This window comes from Argiope bruennichi, chromosome 6 (genome assembly GCF_947563725.1).
Source record: "Argiope bruennichi chromosome 6, qqArgBrue1.1, whole genome shotgun sequence".
Classification (NCBI taxonomy): Eukaryota; Metazoa; Arthropoda; class Arachnida; order Araneae; family Araneidae; genus Argiope; species Argiope bruennichi.
The window spans coordinates 92,711,080-92,730,878 of NC_079156.1; the positions used below are offsets into that span (position 1 = coordinate 92,711,080).

Here is a 19,799-nt window from a genome sequence, read left to right on the forward strand (position 1 = left end):
TTTCCAAGACAATCATTTAATAATTTTCTAAGATTTTCTGTTTTCTTCTCAAGTTTCAAATTGACTTTGGGATCACTCTCTGTATAATAATAGAGTAGGTAATATAATAATTGCGAAGAATCATTCCCTGGACAAGATTAAAATATTACGAGTATACAGTAAATTTTTAACTTACAAATTTTCATTCCCTATGACAACAAAAACTTTCAAATAAAACGTAATGTTGTTCTTTTTTTATTTAATTTACTTATCAGACTTAGTTCCTATGGACTTCTTTCTTTTCTCGAACACTAAAATGCGGTTGTAAAGATTACCCTTTCTATATTCTTGCCAAAATACAGCTCGAATTACAGAAAACTATGGGATCGCTCACAAAATATTATCCAAATACAACTCGCTTTCTATATTCTTGCCAAAATACAGCTCGAATTACAGAAAACTATGGGCTCGCTCACAAAATATTATCCAAATACAACTCGCTTTCTATATTCTTGCCAAAATACAGCTCGAATTACAGAAAACTATGGGATCGCTCACAAAATATTATCCAAATACAACTCGCTTTCTATATTCTTGCCAAAATACAGCTCGAATTACAGAAAACTATGGGCTCGCTCACAAAATATTATCCAAATACAACTCGCTTTCTATATTCTTGCCAAAATACAGCTCGAATTACAGAAAACTATGGGCTCGCTCACAAAATATTATCCAAATACAACTCGCTTTCTATATTCTTGCCAAAATACAGCTCGAATTACAGAAAACTATGGGATCGCTCACAAAATATTATCCAAATACAACTCGCTTTCTATATTCTTGCCAAAATACAGCTCGAATTACAGAAAACTATGGGCTCGCTCACAAAATATTATCCAAATACAACTCGCTTTCTATATTCTTGCCAAAATACAGCTCGAATTACAGAAAACTATGGGATCGCTCACAAAATATTATCCAAATACAACTCGCTTTCTATATTCTTGCCAAAATACAGCTCGAATTACAGAAAACTATGGGCTCGCTCACAAAATATTATCCAAATACAACTCGCTTACAAAATATCATTACAAATCCAAGCTGAATTCCATTTGTGCCAGAAGTATCAGGGCAAATAAAACGTTGAAGATGATTATTGCTTCAAATGAGATAATATTAGAAAAAAAATAACTAAAATATTTTTTTAAAAAAATATCCAGATAAATCGAAATGCGTCTTGAAAACAATATACATCTTTTTATAAATTTTGTTGTAAAATGTGCATTAAAATATGGTAAAGAAACCTTCTACATCTTGTTTCGATTCTTCCGTCTTATTCGATTGTTCCTCGGCAGTGTGGGGAGCTTCAGACTCGGATGGTCCCGTCGAGTTCGAATTAAGTCGGAATTTCGGTTTAGGTGGAGGAATGGGCTTCTCTCCCTTTTTTGGTTTCTGTATCTCCGTATTAGTTGCTAAAGCTGGCGAAGTCTGTTCTTTGATTATTTGACTCGTTTTCGGAAGTTCTTTGGTATACAAAGGTCTTTTGGGAGGCACTGGTGGAGGCCGTTTTGGACAAACAGGAGGCGTCAAATCTACAGCAGCCTGCAGGAGAAATATATGAATTGAGATAAAATGATGTAACTATAAAATATTGCTACATTTTTTCAAAAAAGGAATTCTGATTAGAGGAAGATTGCCAGCCATAGAAATTATTTTAAGAAAAAATAAATAAATTTCCGAATTAATTAACCGTTCTATTCGTCGTTTAAATATTCTTTCCCATTTTAAATCTAAATTAGAACTGTCTTTCCCTTTTTGCTCTGTTAAAAAAATTACCTATTGCTGTACTTTTTTTATTCCAGCATATCTTAATATATATAAATTACGTGTCACGTTGTTTGTCCGCGATGGACTCCTATACTACTTAACCGATTTTAATCAAATTTGCACACCGTGTGCAGTTTGATCTAACTTAAAAGATAGGATAGCCCTTTTTTTGAATTTTTAATTAGAATTTTAATTATTACTTAAAAACTAACTTTCCCGCCAGAAAAATCGTTTCATTTTCCCCACCGCCAAATGAGTACGGCTTCAGTTTTTTTTCCCAACAGTCATGAGGCTAGGCTTAAGAGTTTTTGGCTGATTATTTGAAAAGATTCTATTTATTTTCTTAATGTTTGATACATTTAAAATTAAACATTGTTAATTAATCGATCTTTCAGATTCATTCTTAAGTACTTTTGAATTAAAATAAAACAGAATAAAGGAAATTAAAAATTTCTAATCTGCATGGCGTTACCCCAACTGGAGTAGAAAAACTCGCGCATTTGCGTTCCGTAACTGGCGTTGAAAATTCACGCATGTGCATTGTGTTCTGATTGTTATCAACGGATGCGGACTTGATTTGAATTATTTTTATTTTAGTTGCATGCTTTTGTAATTAAATTATATTTATGTTAGTTATATATTTTTTTGTATATGCTTATAGTTTTAAGTACATCGTTTTTAAAGTAGTTTTTTTTAAACCTGTTTTCGGCCGATTATTTTAAACGATTCATTTTATTTTCTTAGTGTTTGATGCATTTAAAATGAAACATTGTTAATTAATCTATCTGTTCATGATGAATCTGAGAAAATGTTGTTGACAAATTACATAAATTAAGAAAGATATTCTTTAGTTCCCATAAAGTTTAAACGCTCAGTGACTCTGTTATCAGTAATCATATTATAAAAAAATGCTTTGTTTCAGTAAGAAATATTATTATATTAATGGTAGATTAATCATTTCCACCTTAATTTAAAGCATAAATTCTACGGGAGCTAACAGAAAATTAGAGAGATACATATTACGTTATGACAGTAGGCCTTTATAATATTATGAGTGAATTATATGACTAACAAAATTTGAAGTTTTAGAATATTTTGATGAAGAATCTATTAAAGTAGGAATTGTGTAAAATAGTTAATTATTAATATTTAAACGAACATTAAAACGGGCGAACCAGCTGGTCGCCAAAGGCGGCTAGTATTTTAATAGTTTTTAAAAAGGCTGCCTAAAAATTTCAGAAAATAATAATAACGAAATTCATTAAGTTTTGGAATTGAATTTCTTTGAATTAGTTTTTTGAAAAACCCGTTTGAATTTTGTTTCTAAGTTCATTCTTTAGGAAGCTACTTTGATATGCACAATATATGTTTTAGAGATATTCCACATCTTTAAATGCTTTTTTCTCGATTTCTAAATTTTAGTAGAATTTTCACATAAAAAAAAAACCTTATAAATGCATATTTTTTACTCAAATTTGGTATACTAATTTCTTAATATGTTCTGCAGTTCTTAGCTAGAGAATAGTTTGTTCATTTAGAAATATTCTATATTTATTTTAATGCTTCACAAAGTGTATAAAATTGAAAAATTCTTATTTATTACTCGAAACCCAATATTTAAAAATTGAATAGAAATAGGGCTTATTTTTTGGTTCAGGAACTGAGTAATATATTTATTTTTAAGTTATCCGCAAGAGTTTGAAAAAATCCTCTGAAATTTCTGTACTTGATCCTTTTTGCTTTATAGTTATTTATAGATACTGTCCACATCTTGACATTTTTGAAAAACATTTTGGGATTTAATCGCTATTTTGGTTTCATAGATGTTTTTTCAATAAATTCTACTCAAAAATTCTCAAATATAACTATTTTACTTCGTTAAAAAAAATTCACATTGAAAATAGTCACAAATCTTATATTTTTGTATTTCTTCTTTTTTATATAGTAATTTAATTCTGTTAATAGATAATTTACTTTTAGATATGACTTTGGGGTTTATTATATTTTATTGTTTTTATAATCTACTTTATAATTGCTAGGTTTTATTCTTCAATTTTCGTTGATTTTTATTATAAGAACAAAGTTGTAAATTAGTGTCTTCTAACCTCCATTTAGATCAGCGGTTCTTAACCTATGGGTCGCGACCCAAAATTGGGTCGCGAAGCATATTTCTTGGGTCGCTCTGAGTCGAACCAAAAAAGTTAGTAATACACCAAATTTCAGACATTTTAGAAATGACGACTTGAATAAATATCAACAATCGAAAATGAATGTTATTAACAAGATCAAAAAATATCAGCTGATTAAAAAGCGAGAGCAAAAAAAGTACGTGTGATGATAATAACGGTGAGAACTAAATGGAGCAAAGCTGGCGAGGGCGTACAAGAGAAGCGCGCCAAATATTTCATTATGTCAATCTTTTGGTTTTATTCGTTCGCTTTATTTACAAAATATTTAACAGGTAAGCACTTCTAACTTGAGAATAATTTTAAATACATGCTGATAAAAAAAAACGATATCTGTAATTTATGATATAATTTGATAAATGTCAGCGCATTTTAGTTGTTTTAAAGTCAAAATGGATGGGGAACTCTTTCCCAGCGCGGAGCGTCACATTTTCTGCCTTTTACAATACTGACAAGTTGGGGTGAAACAGCCCTATAAGTATTATTGCCCTCTGCAACAACATATATGTGTGAGGCTGGTTTTTCGGCTCTGTGTGTAATCAAAAACAATTACCGGAACAAGTTAAATCCTGAAATAGATATAAGGTGCTCCTTGTCAAGCATTCAACTGAGGTTTGAAGATCTTTCAAAATGTATTCAAGCACAAGGTTCTCATTAAAACTGTATGACTTGCATTTAAAATTTAAAAGACTTAACATATGTATTGATATTTCTTTTTTTTTAGGAATAAGTTAAAATGTCAGTTATTTTCAAAAAGTTATAAATATATTTTAATTTGGTCAATAAAAATTATTAAATACATTGATTATTAATTAAATTTTCCTTGGATCGAAAAGTACTTTTGTTTATCCTTATTATTAAAAAAATAAATAAAAAATTTGTAAGTTAAAAAAAATCATCATCGTAGGATTGAAGATTTTTTAAAAATACGATCTAAAATAAAGCAATGAAAAAATGTTGACTTTTTTTTGGGTCGCGACATGAACATATTTCTCAAATTTGGGTAGCGGCTTAAAAAGGTTAAGAACCACTGATTTAGGTAAACTGTAAGTGATAAACATCCAATAAAGGTTTTTGTGAATATTCATGGTTATTAAACTGGATTTATCTTTATCTACCTTCGAATCAAAATTGCAGGCGAAACGCGTTGCTTTTCCAAATCCAGATGAGTGTAATTTGTAATAAATCCAACCCATTTCGATCACTATACCATTTGATTCAGCAAGCTAATATTAAATAAATAAAATAGAGATATCTCTTACAAAAAACATTAATTTTTCCATTCCATTCGTTTGTAATTTCTTTAGGAAATGAATTTTACACAATGCAATTAATATCACCTGAGTAGAATTGAAATTAAATGAAATTTATTTGCTGATTGTTAATTTACGTTTATTGTTTACAAAATAAAAAAGCAGTAATAAGATAAATGACAAAAAAAAGTTCCTTAAAAGAGGACCAAAATTTAAAAAATTAGTATGCGTTTCACCACGTAATGTGGATTTAATAATCCACATTACGTGATTACATTGATTGCTATTATTATTATTATTATTATATTAAATAATTGTTTTCCTTAGATATAACATAATCAACGTTAAAAACATGTTGAATTAAGAACTTTCCAAATATTTTGAAAAAAAAAAATCAATCAATGTTTTTCTTTTAAAAAAATTCCTCTCGATAAGCTAAAAGGCAAAAGTAGATTCCTTATCATCTAAATTTTTGAAGCTCTTTTCATTCCTTTTCCAAAATCAATTAAATATTACATATTGAAGCAATCATAGGTAAGGTTTTTATTGCTATCGCAAAATTCAGCGTTTTTTGCAAAATAAATATTATTAAGATAACAAATATTATAAAAATACTATTCAAATCTAAGCTTGTTACAAAGTTTATATTATTGAAAAACTTTGAAGTTTTTAAGCAAGTGCCAAAGGTGTGTATCAGTTGGTAAGAACCAAAAGTTCATCTCTACATTTTAAACATATATGAAGAAATTAACTATAATTTGTAATCATTATTTTTTCAATTAAATACAGAGAATAGCATTTTACGATAGAAAATACGAATTTACCATTTGATTTTTCAATTATATAGCAAGGAAATGTCGTTTTTTTTAAAATTAATGCAGATATTAAGGTCTTATATGTTGCCTTTTTGAATCTTTAATTACAAATATTAATTGAAGTAAGAATATATTATCAATTTTTTTTAATTATATGATACTTGTGTATTAACTGCATGCCATTGGCGACCTTTTAGCTTAACCGCATGTAACTAGCGAACATAGTCAATAAATTAACATGTTATCGTTGGCGATATTTTTGGCGATTAATCCCTATTATGCAGTTAATACAAATGCAATTACTTGGATAAAAGCTATAATGAGCGTCTTTTTTAATATGGTAGACTCTCAACAATGTGGCAAACATTAAAGCAAAGTTCCTGAATAACATTTCAAAAATCATCTAAATAACAAAACTTATGTTTATTGCATATAATATGCAGTATTTATAAACTTTATTCTTCATATAATGAATATTGAAAAATATTCATTATAAGAAGTAAAATAGGTTGCTATTCAAAATTTGAGTAGCAACCTATTTTACGCTTTTGCAAGATAATTGACATCCAGTCAGTAAATTGTTTGATCATTACAATAATTAGTTTTATGATATGAATTTTCTTGGGATATCAAATTATGAATTAAATTTTCCCTGACAGTATTTAATCATTTTTAATTTGTTTTAGAGTTGTTTTACCCTGACAACAATCTAGAGCGAACATTATGTAGCGCTCCCAGTGCATAGTAGAAAATATTCTTATTAATGCATTAAGTTGCTGTGGTTTGTGAAGAAAGAGCAATCAGGGATTCAAGAAAAAGCGAATGATTGAGACCTAAAGTTATTAAAAACGTTTAAAATAACATTACCTCTGGGCTTTTCATATTTTTCATAGTTGCTTTAGAAACTCCACTCCACTCAGAATTTGCACCTGTGAAAAAAAAGCATGAATTTTTATCGGAAAAATGGATCAAATTAAAAAAAATACATTTAATATATTGGAATTATTTAATAATTTTAAAATATTTAATGTTCTTATTTATATCATTATATTTAACAATTACTATAATTTAATGAATGAGTAGTTAATGAGGTTCTACATTCACTAAACAAAATCAAATGAATTCTATTCATTCTCGTGTAAACTCATGACTTTAGCATATCTTTTAAAATAATAACCTCTTTTAAGAAGGGATGTTAAAAGAATAGAAAACAATTGGCTACCATGCTTCGAAGTTTAAGAAGGACATGGTCATGGTTATGATGGTCAATCAAATCACAATCCAAGTTGTTATTGAGAAATTTGTTTTTCTTTGTTAAATAAAGTTCCTTCAGAAAACTTACTAACATCCATTTAATAACTGCTGATACAGACTATATCATAAAATCTTCGGTAATTGGTGAAGCTAATGATACATAATTAACTTTTTACACACAATGAACGATAAACAAACTATTTTAGTTTTTCTGTTAGAGACCCTTTATTATTTTATAAATGCTGATGTGCATTTTTGGTGAAAGGATTTTGAAAATTTTGATGAAATTACGGCCATCGTTAGAATAATTACTTCATTGACGTTATGAGAGATGATACATTATTTCGTTTTCCACAAATTTAATGCTCTATAATGTCTTTTGTAGATCTTGATTTCTATTCAATGGGCGGAACATATTACCTATATCTGGTCATAAATTACATCTATTTTTGTGGATGCTCTTACATGGTGTACAGGATATGCCAGGTTTTGGAATTGCCAACACAATCGGTTCTTGTTGGAGACAAGAGAATGACATCCTGATTGTACAGTTCCCTGTAGTGTGTAAAACGTATTGAATTTCAAGACAAATACTGGTTGCAAGCAGGCACACCTTGAAAACCAAATCTGTCTCAGGTGAAGCAATGAAGAAAGGTTTAAAGAATAGAGAGAAATTAGCTTACGTTTTCGAAGTGCTCCCTGAACACGATTGCAGGTCATTATAGCTTCAATATTTTTTTTAAACAATAGATCATTAACTGAAACACAGTTCGGACTAGAAATTTTTTTCTGAAGCATTGTAGCACGATAAAGTTTTAACTTAGAATAGTCTATCTTAATTTTTACAATTTTCCCTTAATATTATAACAGTAATTACGTGATTACAAAAAAAAGGGGGGGGGGGCTTAATACAGCAACATATATGTGTGAGTTATCATTAACTAAAATAAAGAAGAGTATTATTGTAAAATACGCTTAAAATAATTTCAAAAATTTATTCAAATTAGAGAAAAAGTTGTGCAGAAATAAAACAAAAATATTTAAAAGTCTAATTTTTTTTTATGAATAAAATGAGTAAGGCAGTGTAAAAATGAATTTTGCTTTAATATACTTTTTGAGGAACTCGGTTCATTTTTAATTAGATATACGTTTAAAATTTTGAAAAACTCTTGCTTAAGGAGCATCTATTAGTTATGTGGAAAATTTTACAGTTAAAGATCCATCGTTCTGCGCAATGGACTGTTACGAAAGATTTTTTTATCATTGATACCGCATAACACATGTCACAAATTTTGGTTGGTATGCTAACTTATAAGTATTTTAATGCTGAAAGTTTTTGTATTAGGACAATAAATCACATTTTCTCCCTCAGATGAAAAATTCTTCATAACACATAAACATAACATAAGAAAGCAGTAATTGATTCCTTAGACAGTGTCTTCATTCATTCAAGTACATTCTTTTATATCTGAAATCAAGAAGATTCTTACTAAACTTGGAAAACTAAATGCTATAACTTATTGTAGTAGAAATGATTTAAAAAAATGCTATCTAGCCAATGGTGTAGATAAAATAGCAATGCAAACTATATACAGACTAATTTTATAGAACTCATAGAATATGTTTACTTATAAATGTGACTGTTAAAAGTGTAACACAATATATAAGTATTTTTATTTTCATTAAATTTAAAAATGATTGTAATGTCCTCGATGCTGGTTAAGATCGATACATTTCTTATTTACTGGGCTCACATGTACACGAATGGATAGACAAACACCCTGTAGACGGATTTCCTCCATGTTTTGATAAAAAAATCTACAGTTTTGAAGTAAAAAACGACATAATTCCATAAACGCTTTTGTTGACCTAGAAGGGGCTAAAACATGAAGATTTCAATATAGAGACACTCTTTCAACTATTCATGAATATTTTGTAGAATAAAAGACAAGAAGTTACATTAAACAACAAGACAATGTTTAATTCGATGGCATATGTTGTTATGCCATGTGAATTTTATGCACTGTCTTATTCCCGATTATATTTAGCAAAGTATTATATACAGTGTGTCTGGAAATCATACCTGAAATTTATACGTCACAAATAGCTTTAAAGCATTTCAAGATGGATAAAAGGTTTGATTCAAAAGACATGGTTAGTTTCTTGATGAAATAAATGATCACAAAGTCCTTTCCTGAATACAAAAATAATTGTCAATAAAACTATTATAATTTGGCATAGGATTGTCTCGATTTATTGTTAACACGTTTATGCAATATTTTAATACAATTGCTTATGTCCATAAATGTCGATAGGAGCACTCCTGGTAATTTGAAAAATGTCAAGACTTTATTCCAGTTCTCTACAGGAATGACCTAACATTTCAAATTCATACTAAACTCAGCATTTGCGATCCTAACTTTGAGTATATCAATATCTTCAACTGGTGTTACAAACAGTTTGCTCTTTATGTAACTCCAAAACTGACATTGAACAGTAATATCCGATTTAAAATCCCTGAACAAAAAGACTCATAGAACTTCTTCCTTCATTGACAGTATTTGATAACAATTGAATGTAAAAGTCATTATTCCTGCATCCATTTCGCTTTTGGACTAAAAAAATTTATAAGCACGAATATAGCACAGTAAAAAGTTTATTCTATTGCACTCAATGGCTCTAATAATTTTTTAGATCAGGGAAAGACTTTATGAGCATACTACATTTTGAGATTGCGCTTCTGATGAGCCATCATAAAATTACTTACTGGAGGTACTGGAATGAGAAAGCTTGCTCAAACGCTTTTGAGCTGAAGTCGCTTCTTCAGAATTCTTCATTCTGCTTTTTTCAAGCTCTAAATCAAACTGAAGAGAGAAAAAAAAATCTTTAATGTACATAGTTCAAAATATAAAAGGGAATTTTTTTCGCTATATGTGTTTTAAATTCTTAAATTGAAGACTTACTCTAAATTACAAAAAGTTACGTCTCAAATAATTATTTAGAATTTTGCCTGTCTTACAAATATTTCTTCCGTAAAAAGCCAAATATACATTGCATTATTTAAGGTATAAAAATTTTGGAAATAAATTCAAATAAAAAAAAATTTTAAAAATTATTTCATTACATACTTTTTATACAGTTTCCTAGGCAAACCTTGGGTGCCGAAGTATTATTTTCTTGCTCAATGGAAGCACTGAGCTTAATTTATAAAAAGCATAATTATTTTATTAATTGTCATGAATACCTTCACTAAAATTTCTTGTGTTTCATGGTATCTGTGTACAAAATTTTAAGAAAATTTATTCTATAATTTAAATTTCAACAGAGAACAAAATAAGTTAGCATTACAATTTCATTTATATATATTCAGAATTCTATATTCGCTTATATTTTTTTTATTTACCGATCTTATGCAATTCGTCTTTTTCATGTAAAATTTTACTAACAATTCTACACTACATTAATATTCTAATAATTATTATTTTTTCTAAATTTTGCTATTTGCTTGAATTTTATACTCTCTATATCTTTACTTATTGTATTCATATTTTGTTTTTTATAATCTTGAGACTATTGGAAATTGAAAGATCCGGTTTGGTCTGAACGGGTTTGTAGTATCTGGCTCCTCTGTCTTATTTCAGCGAGGCACCTCTTGATTTTTTTATCTTACAAATTACTCACATTGTCTCTCTCTCTACCTTCTTCAAGAATTACCTTATTATCAGCAGAAGTTTTTTTCTTCTGTTTTCCCAATATCTTCATAAAACCGGGTAAAGCAAAGGAGGTTTGTTTGGGCAACTTGGGGTAAGGTAGAATGAAGTTATGTGGGCAATTCCCCATGTGCCTCGAGTGCCATTCCTGAAACTGCTGCTCCGCTTGGGACATGGTCTGCTCTCCTCTCTTGAAGGCATACATGAGATCCAGGAGTTCCTGTTGGCTCCTGCTTAGACAACTTTGCGTCAAGATTGATGTTTCGTTTACTGAGTTGTCCCTTCCTGAAAGATAAAATTAATGGCGGATTGAAACGAGCAGTTTTAACACTTTTTTTCACTAAAAGCAAGACATTATATAGATAATTTATCAAAAAGAGTGATAGTTTTTTTTTTTTTAGTTTAGTTATATTAACGTCTCGTTTGAATCAACACAAGGGCTACTTTGGGACGGACCTCGTAATTTTGAACCGCGGTCAGATGACGAGGACGACACCTGAGCTGGCACCCCCATCTCCACACCACACCACACCAGCGGGAGGACGTTTGGTCATGACGGATTTAACGTGCAATAGACCCCCTTACACGACGGTTCTTCGGTGGAATAGGGTCTCGAACCTGAAACCCTCCGGCTCCGAGCTGAGACCTCACCACCAGGACACCGCGGCCCCAAGAAGAGTGATATAACGTATGCGTAGTCACAAGTGAATATGAACTTATCCAATTAGAGTTTTCAATCTATTATTCAGCACACTTGTCCAAAATGGATTTTTTTTTTTCTTTCTCCACAATAATGAGAATTTGTGATTCGGTGTCTCATCCCATTGTCCCATTAGAAATAAAATTTGATTCCGATGTCGAATTTTGTTGACCAGACCATACGCTCTTTCACAGATTTGGTCCAATGTTAGGCAAGTATCTCCATCCTTTATTCGAAGATCATATAGAATAACGTTTAAATATCCATCGTTATTTTAGACCAATGAATGACTTCTGTTGATATGGCAAATCCTTTTTTGAGGTGACCGTTTAAATTATTTAAAATTCGTAAAATAATGAAATTCATAGCTTCGTAACTCATCCTATTTTCATTTCAGGAAAGTGAAATTGTGTTATTTAAAAGACTAGTGTGTCAAGATTATTTTACTAAATATGACTAACAGAAATGGCAAGCTGTGTATCAATTCGAATTTTGTACAGAAGGGTTTTAGCAAAACAGTGTAAATTGAATCAATACAAAAACAGCAATTTATTTTATTCGACTCATTCTTTCAAATGAAAGTATGTGCTTGTTTCTAAAATTGTAAAAATTAGCTATTTAGCATTATATTATATATTAAGAGTAAACATTTTAAATTAATTAATAACTAGTGTTGATTTCAATGCATTACGATATTTAATTACAATATACTATCCATATTTAGATGTTGATTAGATTTTCCTCTCATAGTTGCATCGAAGAAAATCCAAGGTTTTCCAGTAGCATACTGGCATTTACATCTAGAAAATTTATGTTTGAAAAATCTTAAATTCGAAAATTACTTTTGTATATTACACTTTAAGAAAGGTTTTGATAGCTTTTTCAGTAATTTTTTCTCCCCCGAAAAAAGACATTTTAAAATAAATATTAAAATATTTTTATGCTTGAAATTAAGTATACGCAGACTATCTTTATTTCTACCCGCGCTTTATGCTCGTGGCTGAGCTTGCGTTTATTTGTTCCATATGTATATAACAAAAAACAAATTATTATTTCATGTTGCAAAATTTCAGAATTTTCATATTCAGCCCTTCAGGGCATCTTAGAATCTTCATCATTTAATTAGAATAGTTATTAATCAATATCCGGCTAAGTTTCAAATTGGCAAGAGCACACGAGTGTGATAGATACAATTAAACAGTAAAATAAAAAGAATCGCTATACATTATATTTAAAATTAAATATAGGAAAACAGTCATTCAGAAATGAATTTATGTCACCGAAAAGCTATTTTGAATTTTAGGATAGCATAAAAGTAAATTTTGTGCGAAAATATGTTTTTAAGTTTTGGTGAAAACATTTTAAATCATTCTATCTCCATTTCACTTTATTTAAGGAGGGGAGGGGGCGTAGAAACTTTTTAATAAGGCAGTTTCTCTTTGAAGAGCTACGGAATATCGGAATATATTATGTGTATAAATTATGTCGGTTGTCCATTCCAATGGGGATTCAATAGATAATTTATAAATATTTAGAGATACGTGTATATTACCATTTGAAGAAATACTTTAAATGGCGTGTATAACTATATTTTTGTTGTTTGAGTCAATAAATGTGCTGCTGAAAAAACTAGCGTCTAAATTTTTATACAATCATTCAACCCTTTTAGTTAAATTTAGTAAAATATTCTTGTCACAATGCAATCCATCGAAAATAAAGTTATATTTCTGAAATCGACCAAGTTATGGAGCAGTGATTTTCTTTATTTCAAACGTATAAGCGACAACCTTGACCAAGAACCATTTGACCCTCTTTGAGGCACACATTGAAATTGTCTAAATGCGGGATAGACTATAGATAAATTAAAGCTTTACAAATCAGGGAATTTTAATTGCAGAGGAATGGGCCTCTTTTGTTTTGTTACATTTTAGTATGTCAAGAATATTTTACTAAATATGATGACAGGGGAACTGTATGAAGATCTTAGTATTTTAATGCTTTTAAGCAGTACATTTATTGAGCCAAAATATAAAATATGAAGTAATTTCGTCATTTAAAGCATTTTTCTGTTTGAAAGTACATGCCTAGGATTATTCAATAATAGAGTTATTGTAATGAGATTTTGAACAGAATCATGCATTGTTAAATAAATATATCACAAACTAATCATATAGAAGTTGCTTATTATTATTATTAGTAGTAGTATTTTTAATTATCTTCTATTCGTATTATTATCTTATTTATTTTTATTGTATGATCAATTATATATTTATTTTATTTCATTCTGATTATCTAATGTCTGTTATATTGCATTCAACCTTACGCTCTCTATTTTTTTTATTATTATAAGTTTCATTCACTTAATATTTTCCAAATTCTGTTATATTTTTTGATTTCATACTTTCAAAATTTTCTTTTTTAAAAATAAATTTTGTTTTGCATTTTATTGATGCTATAAAAAGTTATAAGATGTACGAGTCTGAAAGTCTCTGCTATACCTACCAGACATTTTATGTCTATGCGGGTTTTCGACCGATTCTCGTAAATTGCCCATAAATCCGCTATAGACTGTTAAAGAGTTTTTTGTTTGTTTGTTTTGGATACGCCTATTTGGAAAGGTTTAGAAATGAATGATTGGACTACGATTATAATGGATACTTTGTATTATTTTGTATATAAAGGCATTGTACCTCTGTATTTTAAAACCATTATAAGTGCTTATTAAAAGATGAAATGAAACATTTCTTAAACGTTTTCATTCTTTTATACAAATAATTGGTAACTTCCAGCTGGTTTTCTCCTATTTGAATTCATGGTATAATTAAAAAAAATATTATATCTTGTATTCTATAATCAAATTAAAATACATGAAGATTTTATATTAATTAATAATATGCATAAAATAAGACTCATTATTTGTGAAAATTTTTCAAAGAAAAAAAAAAGAGTGTAGGGTGTGCTAAATTTCTTTGACACTTACGAAGTTCTAGCAAGGACATATAAAAGTTGTTGGTGAAACAATCATAATTCTCGTTACAATGATCACAGATGCATGCATTTTGCTGATTCTCAGCAGGATGTGGATTTTCAGATTCTAAAGAAAAAGAACAAAACAGGTCTTTTCAAAGTATAACAACAATAAAAACAGTAATATTTTTTAATAAGAAGTTTTCATTTAAATATAAATATTTTACAAAGAACATTCTTTTTTGCAGTTGATCTCCCTATTGAATGCTTCAAAATATAGTTTTTTTACTAAGAGCCATTTTTACTTTAAAGCCTTCTCATTTTAAAATAAATCTTTTACATTTTTTCATAAAAATTTGCTTGTGAGATCATGTTCTGTATATAAAGGAAAGAAAGCTGATAAACTTGACCTGTGGCATAGTCACTGTGTAAGTGTAAATTATTCTATTTAAAAGAAGGCGATTTGGCCAAAATAATTTTTAATTGTACAACATTAATACCAAGATAAATTGGTTTTTTAAATATAGCTCAAGAAAATTGCAGTCCATCATCGATTCTAAAAATGCTGCAAATTTCTACCAATTCTCTTGATATATATATATATATATATATATATATATATATATATATATATATATATATATATATATATATATATATATATATATATATATAAATGCTGTTTGCAGAGTAAATTTAGGCATTGACATTTCAAATTTATAAGAAACTTTTAATAAAAATGTTAACTTATTAACTTTGAGACAAATTCCTCTTTGCTTCATTATTAATAAGGGGGGGGGGGGAATTATTTTATATTTCTTGAAAACAGTTTAATTTTAAAAAAATCATTTTTCACACGAAGATTTCAACGATTTTTTTTATTTAGAAAGCAAAAATATGATTAAAATTACAATTTAAAGGTTATAATGGTCAGTATATCAGTATTAAAGATTTTTTTACCTGTAGAATCCAATAAATCGTCCGGAAGTTCATATGACTGACTTAAATTTGAAGGCAATGAAAATGATCGCCGCAAATTTGTATGAGATGAATTTTCTAAATAAAAGAAATTGTAATATTTATACTACAAATAGTTGTTTAAATGTGATGAAATATTTCTAATTTTAATATGATTCATTTTGAAAGTTTTTCAAATAGACTTCATTAATAAAAAACATACAACAAATTTTTTAATACACTGAATTATCTCACTTTTAAATAATTATTTGATGATAAAATTTACAAAAGTCAATGTTCTGTATAACTTGAGAATATAAATGATCCTTCTCTGTTTTATATGGAAATTTCATCATCGAAATGAAGCTAACTACTCCTATTGGAAAGTAGATGCATTTTTTATTTTACATAAGCTTTCATATGTTATAAATTCAAAATACAAACTTGTCTTTGTTCTTTTACAAAAATAGTTCACGTATCAAATGTTTATCTAACTGCCAAGCGTCTTGAACAAAATTTTAGCTATTTATTTATAAACAACTATCTGTTTAATAAGGAACAATATAAAAAAAACTCTTTAAATCAGGCATATAATTACGATTATATATTATTCTATAAGAAAAAATATTCTCCTATAAAATCTTTAACAATGAATTTATAATAGCATACTATTACAAAATAACTGAATTTAATTCCTTTACTGTTTGAATTGAAAAGGAAAAATCGTTTCTTTACTGTAGAAATAGTTCACATATTATGTAACTTGATCACGTAATTTCAAAAAAAATACAAACTATTTTATCACAATTATATGCCAAGAAAAGTGCTCACGTTCTACATGTGAGGGAAGGCTGCGAATTTTTAATCCTGTGTTACACTTAGTGCTAATTTAGTTATTTATTGGCATAATCGTCTGTTGTAATAAGGCATTTTTTTCTGTTTTCAAATTTAAATAGGAACTAAGAGAGAAGATTCCTTCAGATTTGCGTCTGAAACATTAAACCAAATTCTGGTCTATATAACTATCCATCTTTAGTTTCATTTCCCACATTCACCAGTATCAGCAAGTTAAAACAGCTGAGAATGGTTTCCTAAAACTTTCTCCCATACTCTCTAATAAAATCATTATCCCTTTCTTCCACATAAAAGTGTGAACCTTAGACAAATCCGTGAATGTCATGAGTACTTAGTTCTTTATTTTTAGAGTTCCACAAACAAAAGTTGTTTAATTTGTAAACTGTTAAAAAAACTGGGAATTGTGTATTAATTGCCCGATATTGGCGAAGAATGAATTTAATATATGAGGCACTTACGGTAATTTTTTTTGGTGTTTAATCTCTTGCAGGCAATTAAGTCACAAGTACTAGAAAATCTACCGTATATTTTGGATACTTTTCTTCCAAATGGTCGATACCAGTTTTGAAAGAACTACAGTCATTAGAATCATATACCAAATATAATTTACTTATATTAACGCATTTTGAGTTATAGTGTTGACATGCATGCAAAAGTACCGACCGACAGATAGTCATTTTCTTGATGGATTGGTTCCAAATTTGATATAGATATAACTTTTAATTTCTTAGCTTGTGTATCAAATTTTATTTATATAGATTCTTATGTTTTCTGCTTATCGGGTTAATTCTATTCGCACAACCATAGAAACAGACTTCATTCAAATGTTTTGTTTAAAATTTTATAGAAATCTACAAATTTTGTTTCAAATTCAATGTATGAAATTTCATCTGCTCAGCTCGAAGCGTTTTGAATTATAGTGCTCACAGACAGATAAACATAATATCAAAAGCGTGTTTTTCGGAGTCTGTAAGATTTGAAAAGTAGAGTTTTGTCAATCTCGAGTTTGAAATTTTTGACGATTATAATAATTTTTCTACGTATACTAGAAAGAATGAAACTAAACAATTCTTTCAATGCTTAAAAGAAAATAAAAACTAGAATAACTTTTACCTCCCCCCTCCCCAACCCCAGACACATATGCATACAAATACACAATCTGATAAACTAACAAGAACTCTTGAATAAATTCTTAGCAATTGTTTGTTATTTGAATTTTAATTAATGATAATTGCTTATAATTTTAAGAATACTTTTTTACTTTCAAAACTTCCAAGCTTTTTCTTGATTGGAATTTCATATCCCTCTGAATCCACTGTTTTTCTCTGTAGAGTTTTATTTTTGTTGGTGTTCGTCTAATAAAAGAAAAAAAAATGTTTATTATTATATAGTTAAACAAAACTTTACTGAGCAAAAATATATAAATAAGTATTGCGTAAAAATGCTTATTGAATTTCTTAAAATGTTATGAATAACATATTTGAATGAAAATTAATTAAATTTATCCTTTGAATAATAACACCGATAACTCAAACTCTATATTAAAAGAGGAATTTCATTCAAACTTTGAATGTATCTTCAAATATGATTTAAATATCCTATATTATGGCCTATTCTTCTAGTTATGGCTTTAGATCAGCTTTTTCATAAACAGGCTGAAATAATCTCAAATAGATTTTTTAAGACTCACAATTCCTTTTATAACCTTCAGTTCCAATAATCTTTAAAAATATACTCAAAAAATATATTATTCAATGAAGCAAAGGCTTACTTAAACAGTCAATTTAAACAGAAGTCTCTATTAACTTTACGAATCCAGCTAGTGTGAGAATTTCAGAGCCTCAAAAATCGCGATAATTTTTCAAATACAAAAATAGAATGGAATCGACCATCGAATGGCTTGACTATCTGCATATATGCGGATGGTCAAGTATTAAATTTCATTTCTAGGTTTTAGCTATGTATCTGAAAACGCTTGAATTGGGGCTTATTGAATGAAGCAATCTGGGACGAGTCCGGGCTTATAAAGTTAATCTAACATTACGGAATAAGTAAGTTGGTGTCCTTGCAATCGGTAGGGGTTCATTCTCCTCATAGTTAAAGGAGTTTCTCATCAAAGATTCTGACTATTGTAGCTGCGGGCATGTGGACAATTCGTTTCGTTACGTTCTTTCGTGTAAACAAATCCACTCAGGACCTCGAATCAATTCGATAGAACAAAAAACAAAATGCTCAAAATTAAAAGAAAATATACACACAAATAAAACAAGTGCAATTTTCCAGGATAATGAAAACGTGAATTCCCCAGATCCAGGTTCAGAATCATATCGATATTTCTTCCCAAATTCATTTCACCTTCATGTTGGCTTCATCGATATGTTTAGTGGAGAACTTTCTTTAAACAAATTAAATTTAACATCAAATTCAATGAACTCCTTGCTTCACACTAAACATACTCTGTTTTGTATAATTATATCTTGATGTATTTTACATTATAATGCATTCTTTAACATGTATCCAATGCATACCTATTCAACAGACAAAGAGCCTACAGGATATAAGTTCGCAAGTAAACAGCATAAAAAAAGAAAGGAAAAAAGGAAAGATAGAGATATCTAAAACATAGAGATTTACGAAGATATCAAAGTTAATTTTTTTTAATTATTACAATGCTTTCTCTTGGAATACATTTTATGCAAATGTATACAAAGAGGAAGCATTGCAATCGCCAAAAAATTCAAGAAAGGGAAAGAGAAAGTAAATAAATGAATTGGTATTCATAACGAATTGGAGATAATTGAACAATGTTAAATCAGCAGTAATTTGATAGCAAAAAAGCCCAGCACCGGGTTTAGACATTTTAATAATTGTAATATCAAAAATGAACTCTTCTCTCGCTATATTCAAAAGTGTACTCAACCTCTATTAATTCTACAGAAAGTCTTCCTCTGCAAATACATTAAAGGTACAAAATTATTTGTTGAGTTTTATCGTTTTATGTTGTTTCAAAATTGCTCTCTTTTTTGTAATTTAATTGTAAATTCAGTGAAAGTAATAATTGTAATAATAAGTCAAACAACAGAAAAAATTACCGTTTTTTCTCGCACAAGAGGTTTTTTGTCATCTTGGATAGGGCATTCCCCTGTCACAAAACATACTCCAAGCTTCTGTAAGCCGTACTTCTGGCAGAGTTCATACATACTCGCTTTTCTTTCTTCGTCTTCTTCATAGTCATCATCTGAATCTGAGGAGGAAATATCTTGTTTAACGTTACATTTCCAATTTTGTATTGAAAA

At 28.8% G+C, this 19,799-nt stretch overlaps 1 protein-coding gene across 4 annotated transcripts in view; it reads right to left on the bottom strand.

Annotated features, from left to right (window-relative positions):
* Positions 1 to 19,799, bottom strand: part of LOC129972832 (uncharacterized) — a 59,117-nt gene that overhangs the window by 2,333 nt on the left and 36,985 nt on the right. For 3 of the 4 annotated variants that reach the window (XM_056087120.1, XM_056087118.1, XM_056087119.1), the window contains exons 14-21: positions 19,596 to 19,747; positions 17,765 to 17,858; positions 15,652 to 15,747; positions 14,705 to 14,818; positions 11,029 to 11,309; positions 10,082 to 10,178; positions 6,928 to 6,989; positions 1,284 to 1,581 (exon numbers count right to left, since the gene is read on the bottom strand). In XM_056087120.1, the coding sequence (XP_055943095.1) occupies positions 1,284 to 1,581; positions 6,928 to 6,989; positions 10,082 to 10,178; positions 11,029 to 11,309; positions 14,705 to 14,818; positions 15,652 to 15,747; positions 17,765 to 17,858; positions 19,596 to 19,747 (1,194 nt within the window). The remainder of the gene's footprint in view (positions 1 to 1,283; positions 1,582 to 6,927; positions 6,990 to 10,081; positions 10,179 to 11,028; positions 11,310 to 14,704; positions 14,819 to 15,651; positions 15,748 to 17,764; positions 17,859 to 19,595; positions 19,748 to 19,799) is intronic. The other variant, XM_056087121.1, reaches the window with a different exon arrangement.